This window comes from Schistocerca serialis, chromosome 1, assembly GCF_023864345.2.
Source record: "Schistocerca serialis cubense isolate TAMUIC-IGC-003099 chromosome 1, iqSchSeri2.2, whole genome shotgun sequence".
NCBI classification, from domain to species: domain Eukaryota; kingdom Metazoa; phylum Arthropoda; class Insecta; order Orthoptera; family Acrididae; genus Schistocerca; species Schistocerca serialis.
Window position 1 is genome coordinate 142,783,359 of NC_064638.1, and position 23,338 is coordinate 142,806,696.

The following is a 23,338-nucleotide window of genomic DNA, read 5'->3' on the forward strand; positions in this document are numbered from 1 at the left end:
GAGGAGCGCCATCTTACCCGCATGGCCCAAACGGACAGAACAGCGTCGTGCACAGTGTTATTACGACGCCTGAGCACTGCAATGGCTGTAGACGTGTCTCCGTCAGTGTGTCGATACCGTCTACTGGGGACTGGACTGGTGGCACGCATAAGATTGCATCGGCTTCCATTGACCCACTGGCGTGCTAAGTGGCAAACTGCAGTATTTTCGGACGAGTCCCACTTCACCTTGTCCCACACTGGCGGCCGCATACGCGTTCGACGCCGTCGTGGTGAACACAATTGGGCAAACTGGATTGTGTCGAGTGCGGTAGCTGACAAATGCCAGGTTTGTGGCTTCATTGCCTGCAGCACGCAATCGGGCCTCCAATTTCTTGAGGACAATCTCAACAGCCACCGCTACATCAGGGACTTTTATGGCCTCAGACACTGCCGCTCCTGCCCGCCGTTCCACATGCCATATTTCAGCAGGACAACGCCCGGCTGCATGTGGTGAGAATTTGCAAGCCTTCTTCGAAGAATGACGAGTGCTATTGCTTCGCTGGCCTGCCCGATCGCCTGACACGTCGCCCAACGAATATGTCTGGGATATGGTCACGTCCTCCATTAGCCGCAGTTGATGCTTTGTGGACACGCCCACAAACCGTGTGGCAGAGTATTCCCCAACAGCATAGTCAGGTGCTCCTTGATTCCAAGCCACGTCGTCTAGCGGCTGTGGTTGCAGCACTTGGTGGAGCTACTCAGCACTGAATTTCCACAGTCACAGTACATGTACAGGTCTGCAATTCTAATCATTTGTGTGGTGTCATGTCCCTAAAGAGTGGAATGAATTTCATTATCATCACATCTATCGGTCAGTGTTAAACTTTTTCCGAACAATGGTATATTATTTCTCACACAAACTTTCCCCTTAATGTTTTGACAGTGCTTCCGAAATGTGAGAGTCTTGTCAAGTAGGGTACCCAAATATTTCGCCGAGTCATCATGGCTCAACTCTTGACCCTGTCATATCACTTTAAATTGCCAATGAGCGTCTTTGTTCCTACGATGGAAGGCACACGCAAGAGTTTTACAGGGAAATTTTCTCTGTACTAGACACCGAATTCTCTCCCAGTTCGCATCAGTTTCCCTCGTATTTCCTCAAAATATTTTCCTTGAGCACTCACGGCATGTATGAATCGTCTCTTATCCGCATTTGTAGGCTGGTCAGTTGCATAGATGTTATATAAAACTTGTGACAAGACGATGCTTTTGGGTAGACCATTTATTTTTGACTCCTCCAGCGGCTGTTCTTCCACTGCGGCGTCGTGTGAAAACGTCTGTTTTGAAGGAGACATTCCACTAATTTTGTCATTCGGAGATCCTTAGTATTTATATTGTGTATCATTTTATTTTAATACGCCTAAAAGCTCTACTGTTAAGAATGGAGATTGGAATCTGTACATTATCTTACTTCATTTTATTTTTGCAAATTATATTAATATGTAACAACTGTTACAAAAATGGTATTATTGGAACAACTTATATTTCGATAGTATGTTAGATCCTTGTACATAAAACAAAGAGAAAAAATCCTTTCCTCCCAACATTCTTATTAACAGATAACATACATTGTACATTCAGGGTACGTCTCCACACAGGTTTGTGTGTCACTTGTTTGCCACGAGGTGTCGCTGCATAGAGTTCAGTGCTCCCTCACAACAGTAAATGGCGTGCTTCTGTGCTACTGTTTATACTGCACCGTGTGCCACGGCCAAAACCCTGAAGAGCGGAAATGTCATCAACCATATTATTTTATTACGTTATGGTTTATTGCCTACTTGCTATTTTTACTTCTACTTACACAGTCTTCAATTTTTATTTTACTTCACTGTCCTCTTATAACAGGCCAACCACAAAACCGTATGACCGAGACCCAAAACATACACTAATCAACAAATTAAACGTTGTATTTATTATTTTGTAGCCTGATTTTATGCTGGTGGCTACAACCAATTTTCGCTTTGTAATTTCTATTCTAATTGCGCTATTCTGATTGTATGCAGTGCTTGAGATAATTACACAGCGTAAACGTCAAAATACACAAAATGAAAATAAAATAGCAAATAGAAACAGCCGAGGCAGGCAACTTATTTCGTTCAAGGTATTTGCTCCAGTCATTGAAAAATTAAATAATGTTAATGCAAGCTTTTAGAGCCTTTTAAAGTTGACTGTAGTTCTAGTATGAGGAAGATTTGGTAATGGTTATTGGTTTAGGAATTTTTTTGTGCTTCAGTTTGACGTTATAGTGATCATAAACGCAGTCTTAAAAACAGCATATTTTTATTGTATTGCATATGTTTATGTTATGAGGTCCTTGGTTTACTCGTAAGAGAAGAAACTATAAAACTTGTATTAAATCAAGTTAGCTTTGTCTACATAGTAAAACAAAACACAACACCAGTCATGTTATAAACTATTTCTATGCTTCGTATGATTAAGTAACAGCAATGATGTCGTCACTCAGCTCCACTGGAGAGAGCAGGAGAATAGTGTTTAACGTTCCGGCGACAACTAGATCATTAGAGACGAAGCACAAGCTCTCTTTAGGGAATGATGGAGAAGGAAAGCGGCCGTACCCTTTCGAAGGAACCATCCTGGAATTTGTCTGAAGCCATTTAGGGAAATCACTGAAAATCTAAATCAAGATGATCGGACGCGGGTTTGAACCGCTGTCCTCTCGAATGCAATTCCACTGTGCTAACCATTGCGCCACCTCGCTCGGTTCCATTGAAAACACAAGTGGATAAAAAGTTTTCTTTAATAACTGCAGCACATTAAGCCTGCATTCGTGAGTCGCATGTGAAGGTGTCATAATACGTAAACTGCGAGGAATTCTTAGTTTTCAAATGGTTCAAATGGCTCTAAGCACTATGGGACTTAACATCTGAGGTCATCAGTCCCCTAGACTTAGAACTACTTAAACCTAACTAACCTAAGGACATCACACACATCTATGCCCGAGGCAGGATTCGAACCTGCGACCGTCGAGCAGCGCGCTTCCGGACTGAATCACCTAGAACCGCTCGGCCACTGCGGCCACCTCTCAATTTTCAACAGAATACATTCTGGAATCAATTTCGAGGGCTACGTATAATACCAATAGAAAGAACGGATTGAAGGATAACCAGGGTTAAGGACAGAGGTACTAGACCCAGAGGACTAGCTCGTAATAGACGAATGTGGGGAAGGAACCACACCAACCTTTACATTAATCAGTGTAAGGAAACCATAGGGAACCGAAATACGGATGGACAGATGGAGATGTTACGCCCGATTCTCCAGTATCATAGTTCGACCTCTCTCGGTAGAACGCTACTAGAACTATTTTCCGTTCTTCCTATACCGTGCGCGGATAATGCTCAAAAAGAATGACTGACTTGACCCTCTCTATTTATTACGTCAAGCGTCAGTGGGCAAGATGTACGTGGATGAAGGGAATAAATTCCCCGACTCGGAGCGTCAACTTCTGGGATTTTCAAGTGTTACTCTGTAATGCACAATACCTTACCAGTATTTCTTGCCACTGTACGCTTCTGTCCTGCCCTACGATCCTGTCACAGCCGGTTGGTGTGGCCGAGCGGTTCTAGGCGCTTCAGTCTGCAACCGCGCGACCGCTACGGTCGCAGGTTCGAATCCTGCCTCGGGCATGGATGTGTGTGATGTCCTTAGGTTGGTTAGGTTTAAGTAGTTCTAAGTTCTAGGGGACTGATGATCTCAGAAGTTAAGTCCCATAGTGCTCAGAGCCATTTTGATCCTGTCACGTTGACTAGACGAACGACACATCTCTCTGCTGAATCGACGATATCTCTTCCATTAACCTTGCATAGACATGGTCCCAACCCTCTTAAAAAATACTCCATCAGTCTGAGAATAGGCTTATGCGTGTCCGGCGTGTCGCATTATGTTTGCACGCTGTTCTACTCAACCTCTGCCTGTACTTTGGGTCGCCGGCAGAAAAAAGTGCCTCGGGCCTTAAGACAACTTTGCATTCGAATTAATGAGTAGTGAGGTCCGAATTGTCGTCCATCCATTGTGTTTAATTTTACTGCAGACCCTCGGAATCATTCGATGCTAGAGCTCGTATGATTCCTTGAACAACGTGTCACAGGGTCATTTCCAACTCCTAACTCAGCTAATAGCCCATATAACAACCTTCCTTTGCCCTTCAAATCGCACTGCATCGGTACTCCTCGAGACAGACATTTGACGCTTGTGACTCATTCCAATAATAATTTGGACTCATGTAATAAAAATTTGAAGTTTTCTTCTATTTATGCGCACATACTGGGGTGACAAAAGCTGTGGGATACCTCCTGAAATCGTTCCGGACTTCGTTTTGCCTGACGTAGTATAGCAACTTGAAGTGACGTGGGCACAATAAGTCGTTGGAAGTCCCCTGCAGAAGTACTGAGCGGTACTGCCTCTATAGCCGTCCATAATTGCGGAGGGCTGCCGGTGCAGGATCTTGTGCACGATCTGACCTCTCAATTATGTCCCATAAATGCTTGTTTGAATTCATGTCGGGTGATATGAGTGGCCAAATTATTCTATCGAATTGTCCACAATGTTCTTCAAACCAGTCGCGAATAACTGTGGCTCAGTGGCATGGCGGGTAGTTATCCATTAAAATTTCGTTGTGGTTTGGGAACATGAAGTCCGTGAATGGCTACAAATGATCTCCAAGTAGGTGAAAAGTGTCATTTGCAGTCGATGATCAGAGGACCCACACCATTCCATGTAGATAGCCATACCTTTAAGTAGCCACTGCCAGCTTGCGCAGTGCCTTGTTGACAACTGGGGCCCATGGCTTTGTGGGGTCTGTGCTAAACACGAAACCTACTATCAGCTCTTACCAACTGAAATCTGGATTATATGATCAGACCACGGTTTTCCAATCGTCTAGGGCCCAACCGATATGGTCAGGAGCCCAGGAAAGGCGGTGCAGGCTATGTCGTGCTGTTAGCAATGGAACTCCAGTCGGTTGTCTGCTGCCATAGCCCATTAACGCCAAATTTCGCAGCAGTGTCCTAACACGTTCGTGGTATGTCCCATATTGTATTCTGCGGGTATTTCACACATAGTTGCTTGTCTGTTGGCACTGACAACTGTACACAAACGTTGCTGCTCTCGGTCGTTAAGCGAAGCCCGTCGGCCACTGCGTTGTCCGTGGTGTGAGGTAATTCCCAAATATTGGCATTCTCGGCACCCTCTTGACACTGTTTATTCCCTAACGATTTCCGAAGTGTATGGTCCCATACGTCTAGCTCCAAGTACGATTCCGCGTTCAAAATCTGTGAATTCACGTCGTGCGGCCACGTTCACATCGGGAACCTTTTAACATGAATTGCCCGAGTACAAATGAGAGCTCCACCAATGCACTGCCCTTTTTTGCGACACTATTGCCATATGTACATTTGCTTATCACTATCCACACTCTTTAGTCACCTCAGTGTAAGTCGCTTGCTCGCGTTCTGCTGTACGCGCGGACTAAAGTCAGGAATTGCTTAGCGATTTTGATCCGGTTTTGACTAGTAGGTACAGTGATTCACCATGAAGGTGCCTGTATATAACTGATAACTATAATATGAACTAAGTTTAAGTTGTGAAAGCGATACCGTTGCCACCCAGAAAAAGAGCTGACATAACTCAAGAGCAGCAGTGTCTCGAGAACGCAGCAAGCGTAATACAGTTTGCACCTGGAGTCGTGGTCCACCTCTAGATTGTGTGTGGCTGGATACCGCAAGGCTGTGGGATGAGTTCCCAGCTGGGTCACCTTTTCACTCCGGCATTGAAACCAGAATTCACTTCTCAGTGATGTGGAGATACATACTTCGAATTATGACAATTTCAGACTGCCAATTTCTGCTTCCCTCAAATCAGCAAACGCAATTTGCACTCTTAACTCACTACAAATTCATTGAACAACGGGCAGTACTTCAGAGTGCGTACTAAGCTTCACAAGAAAAGTGCTGTAACACGACTTATACATGTACGTCATCTGTGGTTTTTTCTTACTTTCTCTATGGTTTACCGACATCATGATATTTTCCAGTCATTGCCACGAGATGTCACTCCTAACGCCAATTCTGTATGAAACACGTAACTTTCGTAACTCCAGACAACTTTCCAACCATGCGCTGCTTGTATTGGATATACTTAACGTTGTTCTCTGAAATGTATTCATAATTCTACGCAGTGATCCGCAAACACAATACGCTACACCAGACAAGTTGTCAGAAGATAAAAAACAATTGAAAAATAATGTAGACAAAATACACGTATTGCACGGAAAGTGGCAGTTGACTCCAGACAATAAAATGTGTGAGGTCATCCACATGAGTACTGAAAGTAACTCGTTAAATTTTGGTTATTAGATAAATCACACAAATCGAAAGGGTGAAAATTCAATTAAGTACATAGGTTTTACATTCACGAAGAACTTAGGTTTTAAACGTTCACGCAGAAAATGTTGCCGCGCGGGATTAGCCGAGCGGTCTAGGGAGCATCAGTCATGGACTGTGCGGCTGGTCCCGGCGGAGGTGCGAGTCCTCCCACGGGCATGGGTGTGTGTGTTTGTTCTTAGGATAATTTAGGTTAAGTAGTGTGTAAGCTTAGGGACTGATGACCGTAGCAGTTAAGTCCCATAAGATTCCACACACATTTGAACATTTTTTGATAGTGTTCTTCTAATGTTAATGATTCTAAATTTACTCTTCATTCATCCATAATTGGTGAAGAACTATGAAGATTTTCTTTGAGTGTTGTATGCTATTTATGGAAGCATAAGCGGCCTAAGACATTGCCAGCTAGGACATAACCACCTACAGCGAGCTAACATACACTCACAAGCGACAACAAGCCCCTACACATCAGCAACACACACCGGATATCCCAGCTGCTACCAGAGCCGACCAACAGGCTACAGCAGGGAAGCCGACAAGCTCGCACACTAACGCACGAGCAAACTGGCAACACTGCCCTACACTGTCAATCCGATATATGACGATATGACACTAACCGATGATGAATCCAACTGTTTCAGGTATGCTGATGCTGACGGAGAAGCCACCACCGGTACTCAGCTGCAGCCGCCGAGTAACACCGCTGCACAACGTCAAAGATACCTTATCCGCCTGCGTGATACCCACTACTAACAAAGCCTACCTTTGCATGACCTCTCGCAGGCAGTAAGAAAACCGCTACTGCTCTTATAACCCGACCCATTTGTCACAACGTAAAATTTTCTTGGCGCTTGCATTGAGACTTTTCCTCTGCCTTTCAAACCGCTATACTTGTTTCAACTGAATCATAACCAGATATACGGATACATTTCAGTACCTCATCCTGCGGTTCTAGGCGCTCAGTCCGGAGCCGCGCGACTGCTACGGTCGCAGGTTCGAATCCTGCCTCGGGCATGGATGTGTGTGATGTCCTTAGGTTAGTTAGGTTGAAGTAGTTCTAAGTTCTAGGGGACTGATGACCATAGATGTTAAGTCCCATAGTGCTCAGAGCCATTTGAACCTCATCCTGTAAGACCTATATGCAGAGATGGCGGTGGGCATTTGAGTTGGCCATTATGCCGGTGTGGGCGTGGAAGAGCTCCACCCTAATGTTGTATCTACGTATCTAGTTAAATCTTCTGATTGTAATGCTACATAGAGTTATCCAAATGTTACTGTACTCTATGAGAAATAAAAGCGTGACATCTGAAGAAGGGATTGATCGAGACCGACATATATATGGGAAGTCACTCACAAATGGAACGCACTCTCTACGAAATGATTTCAAAGAGGTTGGCGCTGGAGGAATAGAGACGTATGAGAACCCAATTCAATGACATCGTTGATAGAAAAACGACGAAGACAACATGACTGCTGTTGAAAGAGTAAAAAAACAGCTCTTCCTAAATACACTGACAGAAAACAAACTCGCGACACCAAGAATGAGCTGTGCAACATAAACGAAAGTTAACAGGCGTGTTTCTACATTTGAAAGATGACGTCTAGTCAGATTTCGTACCAGTCGCATGAGAGTGGCGTTAGCAGCGCCACTATGAGATGCAGATCAGGTTTGCTGTGACAGTCCTGAGCGTTAGCTACCTTTGACATTGCACGTGGTAACTTGACTTTAAGGCGACAACGAGGCCATTATCAACACCTCACTGAGTTCGAACGAGGTCGTGCAATAGGGCTACGAGAAGCTGAATGTTCCTTCTGCGATACTGCAGAAAGACTTGACTGGAATGTGGTCACTGTACATGACTGCTGGCAGCGGTGGTCACGAGAATGTACGGTCGCAAGAAGGCCGGGCTCCGGACGGCCACGTGGCACTACCGAGAGGGAAGACCATCGTTTTATGCGTGTGGCTCTTGTGAATCGTATTGCATCTGCAGCAGCAATTTGATCAGCAGTTGGAAACACACTTACGCAATGAACTGTTACAAATCGGTTACGTAAAGGACAGGTCCGACCCAGACGCCACTGACCATTTACGACTTCAGTGGTGTCAAGTAAGAGATCTGTGGAGGGTAGGTTGGAGATCTGCTGTGTTTTATAATGCAAGCTGGTTCCGCCTCGGTGCCACTGATGGCCGTGTGTTGGTTAGGAGGAGGCCAAATTGAGAGCCTGCAGCCAACTAGTGTGCGTGCCACACACACTGGACCTACACCTTGAGCTAGGATATGAGGTGTGATTTCGTATGACAGCAGGAGCCCTCTGGTGGTTATCCCACGCACCCAGACTGCACGTGTGTACTTCAGTCTGGTGATTCGACCTGTTCTGCTGCCATTCACGAACAGCATTCCAGAGGGTGTTTTCCAACAGGACACGATCGCCCACATACCACTGTTGTAACCCAACATGCTCTACAAAGTGCTGACATGTGGCCTTGTGGCCTGCTCGATGATCACACCTGTCTCTGTCTCCAGTCGAACACATATTGGAGACCATCGGACGACAACTCCAACGTCATACATAAACAGCATTATCCGTCCCTGTACTGACCGACCAAGTGCAACAGGAGTGGAATCCCGCCCCACAAACTAACAAATGGTTCAAATGGCTCTGAGCACTATGGGACTCAACTGCTGAGGTCATTAGTCCCCTAGAACTTAGAACTAGTTAAACCTAACTAACCTAAGGACATCACACACATCCATGCCCGAGGCAGGATTCGAACCTGCGACCGTAGCGGTCTCGCGGTTCCAGACTGCAGCGCCAGAACCTCGCGGCCACTTCGGCCGGCACAAACTAACATCCAACCCGTGTGCACCACAATGTATGTAATAAATGAAAAGCACCAGTTTGATTTTGTTCTACAATATTACTTTTATTGTGTTCACTGATTTTCGGCTTGGAAGGCCATCTTCAGACATTTACTGAGTATTGTCCCCAAAGAAGTTACAATATTTGCAAACAACATTGGAAGAGAAGTAACACGTCTAGACTGAAGTAGAAACATACAGTAAGTAACATCTTTGACAGAGTAGTGGTAATGCAATGAAAAAGTAAACAGTAAATAAATAACAATGGAGTAGACAGGAAAATATTTAACACAAAATAGGAACAGCATACCCACATAACAGTTTCTATTAATACCTAAAACTAATAAAAATAAAATAAAATTAGTACTAGACAAGGCTACACCAGGAGGCATGAAACATGGGGAGTGATACACAAACCAATTAAAAGAAGAGACAATTATCAATGTACCTACAGAATACGCGAGGAACTTAAGCAATATCAATAAGATAAATAAGATTTATTTCAATAAATGCAGGAAAATGGAGGCGTTTGAGGGAACATACAGTAAATGCAATCTTTGAGATTGTGGTGGTACTGCATTTTAACATCAATATTATATTCAAAACAGTGGCTATGTAACAGTTTGCATTAAATAAATGAACAAAGTAAAATATGAACACTATTTGATGAGACAACTACAAGAGGTGTTAAACATGGACAGTAATACAAGCATCAGTTACAAGAAAGCCTTAACTATTGAAACTACAGTCTGTATGGAATACAAAGACAACTTCAACGAAACAAAAGAATTTAATGAATACAGGAAAATTAGAATATGTAGGACCAGGCAGTGTAGGAAGTAATGAACAACAGACATGATTATATGAAGTTTAGGAGAGGGAAGTGTTGAGCTGTGTCTGATCGTTTAGGATTAGATCTGGACTGTGAGCAAGATGTTTGTTAATTTCCAGTGCTTCCAGCAGGCTGAGTTTATGGCCTTTGTTTGCTAAGTGAGCTACACGGGACACTTGCTGGTAGTTGTGACCCTCACTCAGTACATGCTCAGCAAATGCGGAGTCAAAATTCTGCAACCTCCAGCTGCGTTCATGTTCAGCCAGCCTAGTTGCTATATCTTTTCCTGACTGACCATTGTAAAATTTGTCACTATCAGAACCGGTGATTTTGTATACCCCACTGTTGGCTAATAACTGTATCTTATATTTGCTGTTAAAAACACTGGGATGTGGTGTTAACATAGTATGAAAGCCTAAACTTGCTGGGTTTCAGTGCTTTGGCTTCAGTCTGTGATACCTCACCTACAAATGGTATTGTACACCATTTCTTGCAGACAGGGGATAGGGAAGCAGGAGTGGCATAGAGGAAGGATATAATGTTCCATTTTTGTTTTCTGTGCAAGATGTGGTCAGTAACAACTGGACTGTAGACATTGGCTGTGACAATAACTTTTATTGTATCTAACTCTGCTTTACAATCATCTCTGGGCATGGGTATAGATATTAGATGATGTACCATTGAGTGGAAAGCTGCATGTTTGTGAGCTATGGGGTGTTGTGAGCAAGAAGGTATTACTGTGTCTGTAGTTGTAGTTTTTCTGTAAATTTTGAAATAATTTGTGTGTGTACTGATGTCAATGGTGATATCTAAGAAGTTTATGGATTTGTGGCCAATCTCCATTGTGAACTGCATATTTTTAAGTTGACTGTTTAGGTTTTTCAAAACTGTGTTGAGTTGTCTTGTAGTACCAGTCCACATACACAGAACATCACCTACATATCTGAACCAGTATTTGATATTTGCACTCAAAGGTTCTGTTTTTAGAATATTTTGTTCAAAATGGTCCATAAATGTTTCAGCCAACTGTGGACCAAGAGGAGAACCCATAGCTAAGCCTTCTAATTTTTTATGAAGAGTCGCTTGGAACTGGGAATAGTTCTGTGCCAAGCATGTCTGAGTCACCAGTCTCAAGTCATTCAATTCCATAGGATTGGCATTAGACTTGTGCATCTGCTCTGTCAGAATGTCAATGCATTCTGCCACTTGTATGTATGCACCTTTTCATGTTTGCATCAACACTGTGGTGGTTACACCGGTTATTAATGTAAAGGATTTCGCTGTTGTAGTGGCTTATCTCGCGCTACATTAGCCTGTGATCTTGCAGTGCTAATCACCTAAATATGTTAGCTAGATGAAAGTATTCCATAAATGTCATTACTCAACACTAATCTCTTTTTAGTGTTGCGATTTTTTTTCCGTCGGTGTATAAGGCTTAATCAGAGTTGGTGCAATGTGGCACCGTAATTATATGCTTTGGAAAATAAATATTTAGATGTCCTGATAGTTAATTTATAGCTTAACTGAGTTTGCTAGCACAACTGAAGGGGAAACGGAACGATGTGGCGTGCTGGAGCACTGGACTATTGTTCAGGAGTAGTAGGTTTCAAACCCTCGTCAATCAACACTCTTCATGTTTTCCGTGATTTCCCTACATTGTTTAAGGCGAATGCCGAGCTGGTTGCTTTGAAAAGAGTATAATCGATTATCTATGTCCAGTCCCCCCCCCCCCCCCATGAACCATGGACCTTGCCGTTGGTGGGGAGGCTTGCGTGCCTCAGCGTTATAGATAGCCGTACCGTAGGTGCAACCACAACGGAGGGGTATCTGTTGAGAGGCCAGACAAACGTGTGGTTCCTGAAAAGGGGCAGCAGCCTTTTCAGTAGTTGCAAGGGCAACAGTCTGGATGATTGACTGATCTGGCCTTGTAACAATAACCAAAACGGCCTTGCTGTGCTGGTACTGCGAACGGCTGAAAGCAAGGGGAAACTACAGCCGTAATTTTTCCCGAGGGCATGCAGCTTTACTGTATGATTAAATGATGATGGCGTCCTCTTGGGTAAAATATTCCGGAGGTAAAATAGTCCCCCATTCGGATCTCCGGGTGGGGACTACTCAAGAGGATGTCAATATCAGGAGAAAGAAAACTGGCGTTCTACGGATCGGAGGGTGGAATGTCAGATCCCTTAATCGGGCAGGTAGGTTAGAAAATTTAAAAAGGGAAATGGATAGGTTGAAGTTAGATATAGTGGGAATTAGTGAAGTTAGGTGGCAGGAGGAACAAGACTTCTGGTCAGGTGACTACAGGGTTATAAACACAAAATCAAATAGGGGTAATGCAGGAGTAGGTTTAATAATGAATAGGAAAATAGGAATGCGGGTAAGCTACTACAAACAGCATAGTCAACGCATTATTGTGGCCAAGATAGATACTAAGCCCACACCTACTACAGTAGTACAAGTTTATATGCCAACTGGCTCTGCAGATGACGAAGAAATTGAAGAAATGTATGATGAAATAAAAGAAATTATTCAGATAGTGAAGGGAGACGAAAATTTAATAGTCATGGGTGACTGGAATTCGAGTGTAGGAAAAGGGAGAGAAGGAAACATAGTAGGTGAATATGGATTGGGGCTAAGAAATGAAAGAGGAAGCCGCCTGGTAGAATTTTGCACAGAGCACAACATAATCATAACTAACACTTGGTTTAAGAATCATGAAAGAAGGTTGTATACATGGAAGAACCCTGGAGATACTAAAAGGTATCAGATAGATTATATGATGGCAAGACAGAGATTTAGGAACCAGGTTTTAAATTGTAAGACATTTCCAGGGGCAGATGTGGACTCTGACCACAATCTATTGGTTATGACCTGTAGATTAAAACTGAAGAAACTGCAAAAAGGTGGGAATTTAAGGAGATGGGACCTGGATAAACTGAAAGAACCAGAGGTTGTACAGAGTTTCAGGGAGAGCATAAGGGAACAATTGACAGGAATGGGGGAAAGAAATACAGTAGAAGAAGAATGGGTAGCTTTGAGGGATGAAGTAGCGAAGGCAGCAGAGGATCAAGTAGGTAAAAAGACGAGGGAGAGCATAAGGGAACAATTGACAGGAATGGGGGAAAGAAATACAGTAGAAGAAGAATGGGTAGCTTTGAGGGATGAAGTAGCGAAGGCAGCAGAGGATCAAGTAGGTAAAAAGACGAGGGTTAGTAGAAATCCTTGGGTAACAGAAGAAATATTGAATTTAATTGATGAAAGGAGAAAATATAAAAATGCAGTAAATGTAGCAGGCAAAAAGGAATACAAACGTCTCAAAAATGAGATCGACAGGAAGTGCAAAATGGCTAAGCAGGGATGGCTAGAGGACAAATGTAAGGATGTAGAGGCCTATCTCACTAGGGGTAAGATAGATAATGCCTACAGGAAAATTAAAGAGACCTTTGGAGATAAGAGAACGACTTGTATGAATATCAAGAGCTCAGATGGAAACCCAGTTCTAAGCAAAGAAAGGAAAGCAGAAAGGTGGAAGGAGTATATAGAGGGTCTATACAAGGGCGATGTACTTGAGGACATAATTATGAAAATGGAAGAGGATGTAGATGAAGATGAAATGGGAGATATGATACTGCGTGAAGAGTTTGACAGAGCACTGAAAGACCTGAGTCGAAACAAGGCCCCCGGAGTAGACAACATTCCATTGGAACTACTGACGGCCTTGGGAGAGCCAGTCCTGACAAAACTCTACCATCTGGTGAGCAAGATGTATGAGACAGGCGAAATACCCTGAGACTTCAAGAAGAATATAATAATTCCAATCCCAAAGAAAGCAGGTGTTGACAGATGTGAAAATTACCGAACTATCAGTTTAATAAGTCACAGCTGCAAAATACTAACACGAATTCTTTACAGACGAATGGAAAAACTAGTAGAAGCCAACCTCGGGGAAGATCAGTTTGGATTCCGTAGAAACACTGGAACACGTGAGGCAATACTGACCTTACGACTTATCTTAGAAGAAAGATTAAGGAAAGGCAAACCTACGTTTCTAGCATTTGTAGACTTAGAGAAAGCTTTTGACAATGTTGACTGGAATACTCTCTTTCAAATTCTAAAGGTGGCAGGGGTAAAATACAGGGAGCGAAAGGCTATTTACAATTTGTACAGAAACCAGATGGCAGTTATAAGAGTCGAGGGACATGAAAGGGAAGCAGTGGTTGGGAAGGGAGTAAGACAGGGTTGTAGCCTCTCCCCGATGTTGTTCAATCTGTATATTGAGCAAGCAGTAAAGGAAACAAAAGAAAAATTCGGAGTAGGTATTAAAATTCATGGAGAAGAAATAAAAACTTTGAGGTTCGCCGATGACATTGTAATTCTGTCAGAGACAGCAAAGGACTTGGAAGAGCAGTTGAATGGAATGGACAGTGTCTTGAAAGGAGGATATAAGATGAACATCAACAAAAGCAAAACAAGGATAATGGAATGTAGTCTAATTAAATCGGGTGATGCTGAGGGAATTAGATTAGGAAATGAGGCACTTAAAGTAGTAAAGGAGTTTTGCTATTTGGGGAGCAAAATAACTGATGATGGTCGAAGTAGAGAGGATATAAAATGTAGGCTGGCAATGGCAAGGAAAGCGTTTCTGAAGAAGAGAAATTTGTTAACATCCAGTATTGATTTAAGTGTCAGGAAGTCATTTCTGAAAGTATTCGTATGGAGTGTAGCCATGTATGGAAGTGAAACATGGACAATAAATAGTTTGGACAAGAACAGAATAGAAGCTTTCGAAATGTGGTGCTACAGAAGAATACTGAAGATTAGATGGGTAGATCACATAACTAATGAGGAAGTATTGAATAGGATTGGGGAGAAGAGAAGTTTGTGGCACAACTTGACCAGAAGAAGGGATCGGTTGGTAGGACATGTTCTGAGGCATCAAGGGATCACCAATTTAGTATTGGAGGGCAGCGTGGAGGGTAAAAATCGTAGAGGGAGACCAAGAGATGAATACACTAAGCAGATTCAGAAGGATGTAGGTTGCAGTAGGTACTGGGAGATGAAAATGCTTGCACAGGATAGAGTAGCATGGAGAGCTGCATCAAACCAGTCTCAGGACTGAAGACCACAACAACAACAATGTCCAGTCCGAGCTAATGCTTCTTCTCTAATGTCAGTTTCATCTACGGATCGTTAAACGCCCAACTTTCTTCCTATTTAAAAGCGAATATAATGAAAGTTAATACATTAAGTGTAATAAGTAACGTGCTTTTCACGCTGATTTAGAGAACACAAGACATGTACTTACGCTAGCAGTGACGAATATGTTGAGGCATATGCTCGTCATGTTGAAGAAGAGCAGAGCGAAAATGGAATAACTCATTGCCATTTGAAGTACTTGGACGCATCTGTAAGCAAATCAGAAAACGTTGCGCTGTACTGAGACTAGTAGAAATATTAGTAAATGAAGTTCTCTGAAATTCTGTTCCTGTGTCAAACTAGAAATTAGCTGCTATTTCGCAGTAATTTTCCAGGAAGCACTTCATAGTTTAAGCATAAAACAGCAGAACTGTGTCGTTAGCACGTCGGTTTTTTGCATCACATTTTTTGTAGTTGTTTCGTGTATGGGCAAGAATAGTGTGTTTTCATCTATCCTCAGGTACTGATTAAATGGTTGTCTGTATTATTACTAAGTGACGTGTCGCAAATTGTTATAATAACTTCGACAGAAGTGACGTCTTGACATACAAGGTGTAAAAAACTGCGTGTACAAACTTTTATAATGTTTTGAGGATATAAAAATAAACTTTATTTTATGAGACAAAAATGTCACAAGTGCAGCGTTCCACGCCTTGGGTCCATGAAGATGTTGACGCTAGTGGCGTTGAGACACGGCGTTCCAAATCCCTTGCGATGACTATTGTTTTAGAGATGTTGCTGACTTCCAATGTATTTCTTTTTGTGGGTGGAGATGAAGCATCTGGTGAACGAAACGCTAAAAGCCACTGCAGAACAACTGCTTGCCCAATTGGCTGAAGATGCAGCCATTACTGGCGAAACACTTGGTTGTTTTGAGCGTGCTAGACAATCATTAGCACACAGGCGCCAGCTGTGCTAGATGTAAACGGACGACAGTTTCAATGACATCTCTAAAAGAGTATTCATGAGACGGCAGTTTGACACTGTCTCTGAACGTAACTAGCGTTCAAATTTTCATGGACGTCTAGCGGGGTGTCGGAGCATGGTGTGACATTTTGCCACACAAAAATTTGTATCTCTTTCTCTGCGCTACACACTCCAAAATTTGGCAGACAACTACTCGTTTCTTACTTCATAGTGTGATAGATTTTAATCGACTGAATATGTGCAGCACATTAACGGTAATCCAGATTATGGCTAATGATTTCAGTATTGGAATGAACCCGGAAAACTTGAGTTAAGTATGACACAGCACCAGGAATTCCCGAAAGAGGACTAGTTTACAATAGCGTGATTAAAAGGAATTCTGATCTGGGATAAATGTATCAACAAATTGGGTGCACGAGCCAAAGAGATGCAAAAGAATCAGAACGACAATATGACTTCCAAAGTATTTAATCGATGAGAAAAATATGACTTCTATATAAAAAAGAAAAAAACGCGCGAAATTTTCTTTCTACAGCAGATGCGAGTAACTTACGTCACTTTTGCAACATTCTGACAGCTATCACGCATAAGAAGAGAACTAACTTACAGTTCACGAAAATCGATACAAGTAGAGAAATCGCCCCTCACAAGCAGTCCTCTGAATCAAAGTGAACAATTGTAAAATACGTGAAAATACGACACGTGAAGGTCAATGTTGGTAGATAAGTTTCAAATGTGAGTTTCTCGTTTAGAAGGAAACTTACTAATGAGAGCAGATACCGCACTGTGCTATACACTTCGGTAAATTGACAATTAGCGCATCAGTTCCGCTTTCATTGAAGGTTGCATTCGCAGACATTCTAAAATTATGTCTACGTATGTAAATATTACGAGAAATTAAGTTGCAGTGAAAACCAGAAGAGCTTAAGTAGGAAAATAGCTAATTTACAGCATTTATGTCTAATTTACACTACTGTTTGGAAAAAGTGAAACACCAAGACAAGGAGATGGGATGACAATGAAATTTATTCCAGCGATTAGGGACACAAATTATTAATATTACAGACGTATATGCGCTGTGACTGTGGAAATTCAGTACAGAGAAGCGCCATCATATGCTGCAATCAGAGCAGCTAGACTTTTTGGCATGGAGCCTAGAGCACCTGAATATGTTGCCGAGGATTACTCCGCCACGCGGTTAGTAGGCACCTCCACAAAGCATCAGTTAAGACTGCAGGAGGACCTGAATGAACAAGTTGGCGGCCGACCATATCCCATACATGTTCCTTTGGCAACATGTCAGGTGAACAGGCAGGCCATGGAAGCAGTGATAACCATCTTTCTTCGAAGAAGGTTTGCACGTTCTTCACCATATGCAGACGGGTGTTGTCGTGCTGAAATATGGCATGTAGAACGGCCTGCAGGAGGGGCAGAGTCTCGGACTGTAAAACATCCCTGCTGCAGCGGTAAGTGTTCAGATTGCCCTCAAGACTTAGGAGGCGAAATCGTGTGATATAAGCATTGGCAACCCAAACCATCATACTTAGGTGTGTTCGCTATGCCACTCAACAATTCTGCCTGCCAGGCAGCGTATGCGGCCATGACTGTAGGACAAGATGAAGAGGGACGCGTCCGAGAACACTGAATTTTGCCACTCAGCACGCCAGTGTCGATATTCAAGTGCCCATTGCAACCTGCGGCGTTGGTCGGTTCTGGTCAGTGGAAGCGGACGCAATGTCTACCAATCACTTTGTCCCGTTCTAACGCACTCACAAGCAAATAATCCACCCTGCGAGGTATAGTGGCACTTGGTTGCACGTTTCAACTTCATATAACGGCTCCACACCGACTGGGTGTTGCGTAACCTGACTTGTCCGGTCACACATAAGAGAACGCTGTTAGACCAAAGTGCACGTCACCTCTCTGCTGTTTTATTTACTTATTGAGCTTCCGCTGTTCTACACGCCCTCATATTGTGACGTGTTGTGGACCATTGATTATGAATGTTTACTTTTTATACAGTAGTGTATAACTGCATTATTTTCGTTTATAGTCTTCCTAAGGAAAAATAGGTGTATCAAATTAATCACTGTATTTACAGAAGCGATTTCTTACAGCTTCTTCTCTCTAGGAATACACTGATTCGTTTCACATCCATAAAGATTAGTAGTGTACTCCTGGGTTTTCAGCCAGGTTGTAGTTTCTGTTTTAGGCATAATATTTCTTCAGGTGCTCAGCCGTCTTGTGTATTCGCTGGTTGGAGAACACACAACACAACAACACAACTTGGTCCGCAGCTCGTGGTCGTGCGGTAGCGTTCTCGCTTCCTGTGCCCGGGTTCTCGGGTTCGATTCCCGGCGGTATCAGGGATTTTCTGTGCCTCGTGATGACTGGGTGTTGTGTGATGTCCTTAGGTTAGTTAGGTTTAAGTAGTTCTAAGTTCTAGGGGACTGATGACCATAGATGTTAAGTCCCATAGTGCTCAGAGCCATTTGAACCATTTGAACACAACTTGCAGCACCGGAAGAAGACTACCGTGTAGCTCATTCAAATAGTGAAACGGGCCCACACCACCTCGCAATAACAGCATATTAGGTTCCAGGATCTCGTCACGATACCTGACAGCATTTAGATGTTGTCGATTCACCCATGCAGTTCCATGAAGAGGTATTCATGTGATCAACATAATCCATGCCCACAACATTAGGGATCATCCTTGATATCGGTCTTTTTCGATAATGTTTGGGCCTCGAACTCGTTTTCTACGTTCCCTCCAGATGCAAATGCGTCGAGAATGACTTTCTAGACTAAATCGGGACCCATCTATGAAAATAACATTGGCCCACTATTCTACCGTCCAGGTGGCATATTGACGACCACTTTAGACGATCCTTTCTGCGAGGACGCTCAGAGGTTCACGTACAGCAGGTGTCCAACAATAAAGGCCACTCTGCCGAAGCCCTCTGTACACAGTTTACCTCGATACAACACGTCCTGTGGATGCTGGGAGGTCAGATGCCAGGTGCTATGCAGTACTAAAGCGAGACTATCGTGCCCTTACATCCAAATTTCTGATATCGCACGTGGTCTGCCCTGCCCTGGTCTTTAGGGTGCTGTTCCGGTCTCTATAAATTGTTGCCGCATCCGAGAAACAACAGAATGATTCACATTAAGCCATCGGGTGCATCGGTTTACCAATGCCCTGCTTCCATTCTTCTTTTGGCCCTCCACCGCAGATAGTCTGGTAGACGTTTTCTTTGTGCCATACCGCACCGTCAGCGACTGTATACATAGCGACTGTGGATGTGGGGCTACCCGGCAAACACTACCCCGTTTGAAAGGTGCCCTAGCGTCATCGTTGAAGTGGTCGTCCATTGATAAGAATGCCATTTTCCTTGCAGATCACGACTGTACGGACATCTGTTGACAGTTTGTATATTTATGCGGTGAATTAGACACAAGACGGGGAAATAGCGGTTCGTTGCTTTAATTTAGGACACCAGTATAGTTATTGCTGAGAAGTGATTTTGGAAGTAGTTAGGCCTATATATTTTATTTTATGTCGCATAACCACAATCCACTTACGAGGTCTTTCCAAATTGCGGCGTAGTTTTAACAAGAGAGACTTTTGGTTGTTCCTTGCCAAAACAGAATAACTGTTCGCTTTCATGGAATCAAAATATTATTGGGAATGGTTCAAAAAAATGGCTCTGAGCACTATGGGACTTAACATCGATGGTCATCAGTCCCCTAGAACTACTTATACCTAGCTAACCTAAGGACATCACACAACACCCAGGCATCACGAGGCAGAGAAAATCCCTGACCCCGCCGGGAATCGAACCCGGGAACCCGGGCGCGCGAAGCGAGAACGCTACCGCACGATCACGAGCTGCGGACATTGGGAATGGCGACCTGGTGGTGTGTGATGCTGGAGGTGCAAATAACTGGAACTTAAATATCCACTGCGAAGCTTTGTTGAGAGAAAACTGTCCAGTTACTAAGCCACCACTTACCTCTAAACAAAAATTTTGTTGTTTGACCTCAGTATCTTGTTCACGGATTACTATTTTAACACGTTGTATTAGATCGGTTCTTGTTTGTACGTTCGGTACAAATTTTGAAACTGATTTCAAAGTAACTTCCCGTGAGCTAGAGATATGCTACTTTCAACCTAGCTGAAAACTGAACGACAGTGAAGTATCAACTCGCTTTCTTGTTTGGTGTGAAAAAATGAAATGTCGTGTGGCTAGGGCCTCCCGTCGCGTAGACCGTTCGCCTGGTGTAGGTCTTTCGATTTGACGCCACTTCGGCGACATGCGCGTCGATGGGGATGAACTGAAGATGATTAGGACCACACAACACCCAGTCCCTGAGCGTAGAAAATCTCCGACCCAGCCGGGAACCGAACCCGGGCCCTTAGGATTGACAGTCTGTCACGCTGACCACTCAGCTACCGGGGGCGGACATTGTTCGGTGTGTGACGGAGCGAACATTGTGTGCCACTGCTTATTCCCTATTTTCCTGCTCTAGTCGCGAATGATTTACGGGAAGAACGATTGCTGGTGAGTCTCCTCCAGGTGAGGTAGATTCTCTGTAATTTTTACCTTTACGGTCTTTTCACGAGATATACGTAGGAGAAAGCAATTACACTTGTAGACTCAGGCGTAGAGAAACTGATGTAAACCTGTAATTTACCACATGTCTGTGTTTTAATCTTATCAAAATGTTCGAAATCGACAGAAAAATTTCACTTACACTGTACTAAAACGCAGAAAACAATTATTTAAGTAGAAATTATTTTTAATAGATCACGTTTTTAAATCTTACTAAAAATTTTAGTAGGTATGAAAATACGAGGGTCGTTCAATAAGTAATGGCCCCCTTTTTTTTCCTCAGAACATATTTATTGTCAAGATTCAGAACTTTGTGACAATGCACATCAACATATCTTGTCCATGCCCCATTTTTCTACATAGTCCCCATTATGTTCTATGGCCGTGCGACATCGTTGTGGAAGAGCATGTATTCCCTGCTAGTAAAAGCTCTTGTCCTGTAGGCGTAACCACACTTTCACTGCATGACTGACACTCCCGTCATATTGAAAGTGTGTTCCACGTAGAGGACCTTTAAACGGCTCGAGTAATGGCATTCGCACGATTCAGCATGTCTGGAGCAGCGGCTGTGACAATGTAAGTGGGATGCTTCTGTGTTGGCAGCGCTGTGTAGCGCTTTGCATTGGATCTCTGACTGCGCTTTCTTTGTAAGAGACTCTGTGGCTGTTTGGACTCGGAAGTTAATTGCCAGTAGTGTTGGGAAGTTGGAAGTTAGTCGCCAGCAGTGTTGGAAGTAATGCTGGGCAGTTGGAGGCGGACAGCCAGCGGTGATGGATGTTCAATGTGAGAAGTTAGCATTGATGGAGGGTAGAGGTCTGAAGTGTTAGCGTAGGCTAATGATCTGGAAGTATCCGACTTGGAGACTGAAAATTATTCATGATTATACATCTTTGTACTGGATGTCAATGACGATTTATATTCGTGTTTGAACTGGATGTCACATTATTAACGTAAAAAATACATTATTTGGTTTGTAACAAAATCATTCTTTTGCTAACCACATGACTATTAGTAGGTAGTGGCCTTAGCAGTTAGAATCTTTTATTTAGCTAGCAGTATTGACGCACGCTATATTGCAGTAGTTCGTGTATTGAAGATTTTTGTGAGGCAAGTGCTTAATTAAATGTATATATTATAGTCAGGACTGCTTCTTATTCAGGGCCATTCTTTTGTATCAATTATTTGAAGTCAGACTGCGTTGCGCTAGGATAATGTTGGGTCAGTGTTGACATGGTAAGAAAAAGTAAAGAAAAAGTAGGCTCAGTACGTTCAGTTTTACTCAGCTGTTTCAGAATCAAATAACGTGGAACTTTCATCTTCTCAGTCATTCAGCAATTTAAGTACAGATTCACACAGTTAATTAAAAAAGTTTCAACAGGACGCCCCGAGCGTGGATGATCATGGAGCTCTGTTTCTGCATTAACTGAGGCAGTAACTTTCCTTACCCATCGCCTGACCGCTCTCCTATCAACTGCAGCATCGCCATACACTGCACTCAAACATCGGTAGATGTTCACCACGCTTTCGTTTTACTGCACTCAACAATTCAATAACAGCAAGTACCTTCAAATGCGAGTCATATGTAGACGCCATTTTGACGCTATACTACGGCTCTTCCATCTGCGAGAACGGTGCGAAACTTCACCGGCGCACGAAACAAACATCAAATGTGAAGCACCAACGGGGACGTTTGTCTATGTATATTAACGCCTTTAAAAAAATGTAAGGTATTAGTTATTGAACGACCCTCGTATTTGAAAGCTTTGAAACGGGATACGTGGAGAGCATGAAACAGAAAATAGTAAGGTGGTGAATTATTCGTGTATCAATTACGTACTGCATGCGCCTAACGTTTTTCGTTTTAAATGTTAAAAGTAATTTCACAGCTATTAAAATTTCACAGTCACAGAATTTCAGAACTATATGTGTGGGGTTAGGAATCTGCAAGAGGCTAGGAGAAATTATTTTATACTTCTTAGTCCGATTTGAAAAGGTGGTACATTAAAAATTGAGTGTTATTTAAATAATTATTTTTTCTTCAGTCTGAATTTCAAAATCAGAAAAACTTAAAATCGGACTAAAGTATATAAAATAATTTGTCTTAGCCCCATAGAGATTCCTACCCAAAAAACTAATTCCGAAAATTTCAGATACATGTCTACTAGCCACTGGTATCTTGGCGTTCGTATTATTAGTTGAATTACCTAAGTTATATACAACAGTAATTCGTTTATTTCACGGTCGAAGTCCGAGGGTGTGTTGTTAATCTTGTAAGGTTACAAAATACATATGCAGCATCACAGACACAAGCCTCCCTTCATTCCTATTGTAGCACAACTTGATTTTTCAGGTATAGATACAATTATCAAAGATGGTTTGCTGTCACAAGAAGCAGAATTAGGGTTAGAACAACATAATAACATTTTTAACTAAATGCAATTCGAAAATAGTTTACGGGTAA

At 42.8% G+C, this 23,338-nt stretch overlaps 1 protein-coding gene across 1 annotated transcript in view; it reads right to left on the reverse strand.

Annotated features, from left to right (window-relative positions):
• Positions 1-23,338, reverse strand: part of LOC126456822 (odorant receptor coreceptor-like) — an 81,262-nt gene that overhangs the window by 25,425 nt on the left and 32,499 nt on the right. The window contains exon 4 of the mRNA XM_050092661.1: positions 15,444-15,543. Within this exon, the coding sequence (XP_049948618.1) occupies positions 15,444-15,543 (100 nt within the window). The remainder of the gene's footprint in view (positions 1-15,443; positions 15,544-23,338) is intronic.